Source organism: Scyliorhinus torazame, chromosome 3, assembly GCF_047496885.1.
Source record: "Scyliorhinus torazame isolate Kashiwa2021f chromosome 3, sScyTor2.1, whole genome shotgun sequence".
Classification (NCBI taxonomy): domain Eukaryota; kingdom Metazoa; phylum Chordata; class Chondrichthyes; order Carcharhiniformes; family Scyliorhinidae; genus Scyliorhinus; species Scyliorhinus torazame.
This window is the reverse complement of record NC_092709.1, coordinates 4,058,895-4,064,940: the sequence shown is the minus strand read 5'-3', so window position 1 is coordinate 4,064,940 and position 6,046 is coordinate 4,058,895. Positions and strand designations below refer to the sequence as shown.

General features: G+C 54.6%; 1 protein-coding gene across 1 annotated transcript in view; it reads right to left on the bottom strand.

Annotated features, from left to right (window-relative positions):
* Positions 1-1,767: 1,767 nt before the first annotated feature.
* The window catches only part of LOC140408254 (NACHT, LRR and PYD domains-containing protein 3-like), a 132,573-nt gene continuing 128,294 nt past the window's right edge, over positions 1,768-6,046 (bottom strand). The window contains exon 7 of the mRNA XM_072495210.1: positions 1,768-2,716. Within this exon, the coding sequence (XP_072351311.1) occupies positions 2,371-2,716 (346 nt within the window). The 3' untranslated portion in view covers positions 1,768-2,370. The remainder of the gene's footprint in view (positions 2,717-6,046) is intronic.

The window sequence follows — 6,046 nt, the reverse complement described above, 5'->3', positions numbered from 1 at the left end:
GCTTGGGTCACTGTCTGTGCGGAGTCTGCACGTCCTCCCCATGTGTGCGTGGGTTTCCTCCAGGTGCTCCGGTTTCCTCCCACAGTCCAAAGATGTGCAGGTTAGGTGGATTGGCCATGATAAATTGCCCTTAGTGTCCAAAATTGCCCTTAGTGTTGGGTGGAGGTGTGGACCTTGGGTAGGGTCCTCTTTCCAGGAGCCGGTGCAGACTCAAAGGGCCGAATGGCCTCCTTCTGCACTGTAAATTCAATGATGATCTATGATTAATCTAGGACAAAGGTTCGGCACAACATTGTGGGCCGAAGGGCCTGTTCTGTGCTGTATTTTTCTATGTTCTATGTAGGGGGGGGGGAGTGCCGAGGGTAGGGGAGGGATTGCCGAGGGTAGGGGAGGGAGTGCCGAGGGTAGGGGAGGGAGCGCCGAGGGTAGGGGAGGGAGCGCCGAGGGTAGGGGAGGGAGCGCCGAGGGTAGGGGAGGGAGCGCCGAGGGTAGGGGGGGGTGAGTGCCGAGGGTAGGGGGGGAGAGCCGAGGGTAGGGGAGGGAGCGCCGAGGGTAGGGGGGGGTGAGTGCCGAGGGTAGGGGGGGGTGAGTGCCGAGGGTAGGGGGGGAGTGCCGAGGGTAGGGGGGGGAGAGCCGAGGGTAGGGGGGGAGTGCCGAGGGTAGGGGGGAGAGCCGAGGGTAGGGGAGGGAGTGCCGAGGGTAGGGGAGGGAGTGCCGAGGGTAGGGGAGGGAGTGCCGAGGGTAGGGGAGGGAGTGCCCAGGGTAGGGGAGGGAGTGCCCAGGGTAGGGGAGGGAGTGCCCAGGGTAGGGGAGGGAGTGCCCAGGGTAGGGGAGGGAGTGCCCAGGGTAGGGGAGGGAGTGCCCAGGGTAGGAGAGGGTGTGCCCAGGGTAGCGGAGGGAGTGCCGTGGGTAGGGGAGGGAGTGCCGAGGGGAGGGGAGGGAGTGCCGAGGCTAGAGCAGGGAGCGCCGAGGGTAGGGGAGGGAGCGCCGAGGGTAGGGGAGGGTGTGCCGAGGGTAGGGGAGGGAGTGCCGAAGGTAGGGAGTGCCGAGGGGAGGGGAGGGAGTGCCGAGGGGAGGGGAGGGAGTGCCGAGGGTAGGGGAGGGAGTGCCGAGGGTAGGGGAGGGAGTGCCGAGGGTAGGGGAGGGAGTGCCGAGGGGAGGGGAGGGAGTGCCGAGAGCTAGAGGAGGGAGTGCCGAGGGGAGGGGAGGGAGTGCCGAGGGTAGGGGAGGGAGTGCCGAGGGTAGGGGAGGGAGTGCCGAGGGGAGGGGAGGGAGTGCCGAGAGCTAGAGGAGGGAGTGCCGAGGGGAGGGGAGGGAGTGCCGAGGGTAGGGGAGGGAGTGCCGAGGCTAGAGGAGGGAGCGCCAAGGGTAGGGGAGGGAGCGCCGAGGGTAGGGGAGGGAGCGCCGAGGGTAGGGGAGGGAGTGCCGAGGGTAGGGGAGGGAGTGCCGAGGGTAGGGGAGGGAGTGCCGAGGGGAGGGGAGGGAGTGCCGAGGGGAGGGGAGGGAGTGCCGAGGGTAGGGGCGGGAGCGCCGAGGCTAGAGGAGGGAGCGCCGAGGGTAGGGGAGGGAGCGCCGGGGGTAGGGGAGGGAGCGCCGAGGGTAGGGGAGGGAGTGCCGAGGGTAGGGGAGGGAGTGCCGAGGGTAGGCGAGGGAGTGTCGCGGGTAGGGGAGGGAGTACTTGCCGTCATTTCCACTCCCCTCCCCACCCCTCCCCACCTTCCCCCTTCACTCAAAGACAGGCACTGAAGGATAGAACTGGAGCCAATCTTTACACACACATACCTTTATTTACAGAGACACATATTACAGACATACATCTCCAAACCCAACAACCAAACTTTTAGTCTGTTCCTATGTACAGGGGCGCACGTGAATTTCCAGTTAATGCCAGATCCCCCAAATCTAATTAAGCATCTAACACGTGTCTTAAATAACAGCACAAACTACACTTTCTAAAGTAATTAAATAGTGTGAAGCGTTTTGTGATCATCAAGTGCTATTTAATCCATTGAATAATGCAGCAGGAAGCCATTCAGCCCATCGGCCCTGTGCTAGCTCTTTGGTAAAGCTTTTTCAAAATAAATTTAGAGTACCCAATTCTTTTTTTCCAATTAAGCGACAAATTATTGTGGCCAGTCCACCGACCCTGCACATCTTTGGGCTGTGGGGGCGAAACCCACGCAGAATCTGGGAGAATGTGGAAACTCCACACGGACAGTGACCCGGGACCGGGATCGAACCTGGGACCTTGGCGCCGTGAGGCAGCAGTGCTAACCACTGTGTCACTGTGCTGCCCCGCTCTTTGGTAGAGCGAATCGGTTGAATTATCCATGACCATTTCTTACAGCTTGGAAGATGGCGACTGTTTTCTCAGCAGTGTCGGCTGATGGTGTCTTTGATTTTTTTCAGTTTATTTCTGGTGTCCTCTGTCTTGCATTTCCTAATCCTGTCTTGTAGAAGCTTCTGAAGCTCCTTACACCATTGTGACATCCACAGGAAGGTCTTGTTTTGGAGAAACTCATTGAAGATTTTAATGAGAAAGTAGACAAGCTTCTCACTGTCGCACATTTCACACCGCTGAAGAATCCAGTGGCACCAACCCTCCCACTGGTCGTGGTCGTCACTGAAGCCTGTAATGAGAAATCCCAAACTGGAAGGTTTCAGGCTCTGGGACAATTTCACCAAATCCTCCTCACGAAGGCAGTGTCCAACTAACCTGCAAAATAACAGTCACAATATTGACTAAGCTGGAAAGGTCAGGGGGGAAGGTCAGGGGGAAAGGTCAGAGCTCGTTCTACAGCATGACAAACATTTCCTTCATGTGGACACCAACTGACAGAATTCCCTCATACAATCGCAAATCATATAGAAGGCCATTCAGCCCCTTGTATCTATGCTGGCTCTTTGTTCAATTTATTCAATCAGCCCCAGAGCTCTTCCCCCAAAACTCTGAACATTCTTTCCCTTCAAGACTTTGCCCAATTCCCTGTTGAAAGTTCCTGTTGAATTTGCATCCACTTCCCTTTCAGGCAACGGATTCCAGATCACAACATAGAAACTAGGAGCAGGAGGAGGCCATTCGGCCCTTCGAGCCTGCTCCGCCATCCATTATGATCATGGCTTATTGTCCAACTTAGTAACCTAATCCTGCTTTCTCCCCATATCCCTTGATCCCTTTAGCCCCAAGAGCTGTATCTAATTCCTTCTTGAAAACATTTTGGCCTCAACTACTTTCTGTGGCAGTGAATTCCACAGATTCACCGCTCTCTGGGTGAAGACATTTCTCCTCACCTCAGTCCAAAAAGGTTTACCCCTTACCCTCAAACTGTGACCCCTGGTTCTAGACTCCCCCACCATCGGGAACATTCTTTCTGAATCTACCCGCTCTAATTATGTTAGAATGATGTGGTTTCTGTGAAGTCCCCCCTCATTCTTCTGAACTCCAGTGAATATAATCCCAACCGACTCCATCGCACCTTATACGTCAGTCCCGCCATCCCAGGTATCAGCCTGGTAAACCTTCGCTGAACTCCTTCTATAACTGAAACATCCGTCCTCAGAGAAGGAGACCAAAACTGCCCTCAATACTCCAGGTGTGGCCTCACCAAGGCCCTGTATAATTGCAGCAACACATCCCTGCTTCTATACTCGAAACCTCTCGCAATGAAGGCCAACATACCATTAGCCTTCTTTATTGCCTGCTGCACCTGCATGCTTACCTTCAGCGACTGGTGCACAAGGACACCCAGGTCCCGCTGCACACTCCCCTCTCCCAATTTACAACCATTCAGGTAGTAATCTGCCTTCCTGATTTTGCTTCCAAAGTGAATAACCTCACACTTATCCAAATTATACTGCATCTGCCATTGATATTCTCACTCGCCCAACTTGTCCAATTCACACTGAAGCAACTTGGTGTCATCTGCAAATATGGAGATATTGGGCGCGATTTGCTGGCCGCATCCTGCCAGACTTGGGATGGGATGCGGCTGGTAGGTCCCGCGAGAGGCCTACACAGAACAAACAAAGAAAGGTACAGCACAGGAACAGGCCCTTCGGCCCTCCAAGACCGCGCCGACCATGCTGCCCGACTAAACGACAATCTTCTACACTTCCTGGGTCCGTATCCCTCTATTCCCATCCTATTCATGTATTTGTCAAGATGCCCCTTAAATGTCACTATCGTCCCTGCTTCCACCACCTCCTCCGGTAGCGAGTTCCAGGCACCCACTACCCTCTGCGTAAAAAACTTGCCTTGTACATCTACTCTAAACCTTGCCCCTCTCACCTTAAACCTATGCCCCCTAGTAATTGACCCCTCTACCCCGGGGAAAAGCCTCTGACTATCCACTCTGTCTATGCCTCTCATAATTTTGTAGACAATTCCCGAGATTCCCACAATGGGTGGGATCCAGACTTGCAGCTCCCTTAACTATGTCTACGCCGGATCTAACCGGCCCCCGGAATCTACTGGCATCGTCGAGGAGACCCCAGCCGTGCAACATTTAGCATTGGTCACCACAAATGGTGCCCTGGCAGAATGGCACTGGTTGGGAGGGGGGGTCTCCCAGGCGATCGGAGGCCACCAGGTGGTGGCCTCCGGCAGGGTGGCACTCTGATGCCACCCAAGCACCACGTAACTGCCAGGGTTCCCAGGTGACACTGCCAGGCTGGCAGGGGCACTACCAAGGTGCCGAGATGGCATTTTGCCCACATCGGACCCGGGGGTGCCCTGTCTGTATGTGTTGGGGTGAGGGCGGCTCGAGGACTCTGCAACAGGTGAGTTTGGTTGTTTAGTGGGGGGGGGGGGGGGGGGGGGGGGGCAGGGGTCACATTGGGGTTTGAGAGATTGGGGTACCATTTTTAAATGCCGACCCGATCTCTTCCTGCACTGGTCAGCGGAGCTCCTTAAGCAAGAAATGCGGCTGAGTGCAACCACGGCGGGGGGAGGGGGGGGGGGGGGGGGAGGGGGCATTCCCTGCTGAGACCCCCAAAATATAACACTGTGGCATTGGATAGCGGGATCGTTCCCGGCACTACAAGCGGCGGGAATGTCACCACTAATCCCGCCAGAATGAGACTTTGTCAGATCGTGCCATCGTCTAAATCATTAATATCTATTGTGAATAGCTGGGGTCCCAGCACTGATCCCTGTGGTACCCCACTAGTCACTGCTGCCAATTTGAAAAAGACTCGTTAATTCCTACTCTTTGTTTCCTGTCTGCCAACCAGTTTTCTATCCATCTCAATACACTACCCCTAATCCCATGTGTTTTAATCTTGCACGATAATCTTTTATGCGGGACTTTGTCAAAAGCCTTCTGAAAGTTCAAATATACCACATCGACTGGCTCCCCCTTATCAACTCCACTAGTTACATCCTCGAAGAATTCTAGTAGATTTGTCAAGCAGGATTTTCCTTTAGTAAATCCACGTTAACCCTGTCTGATCGTGTGACTGTTTTCCAAAGCTCTGCTATTAAATCATATATAATGGACTTCGCCATCCCAGGAATCAGCCTGGTAAAACTTCGCTGCACTCCCTCCATAGCAAGGACATCCTTCCTCAGATAAAGAGACCAAAACTGCACACGAAACTGCCTCCAATCAGAAAAAGACCCATTTATTCCAACCTTTTGCTAACCTGCTTTCTATCCATCTCAAGACATGTGCTTTAACTTTCCATATTAATCTGCTATGTGAGATCTTGTTGAAAGCCTTCTGAAAGTCTAAATAAACCACATCTGCTGGTTCTCCCTGGTCAACTCTACTAGTTAGATCTTCAAAGAATTTCAGATTTGTCTAAATGGCTGACTCCGGGTTGAGGGGGAGGCTGAGACCCTTTCGATCAGGCTGGTCACATGGAATGTGCGGGCTTTGGGGGTCCACTGAAGAGATCCAAACATCCTCACCCCCCCCCCGCCCCCCCCCCCAGGCCCCAACCCAGACGCTAAGCTTGTTGAACCAGCCAAAATTGGTTCAACAGCTGCAGCTTCACTCCCCCCCCCCACCCCAGGCCCCCACATCTCACCCTCGTTCACCAGTTT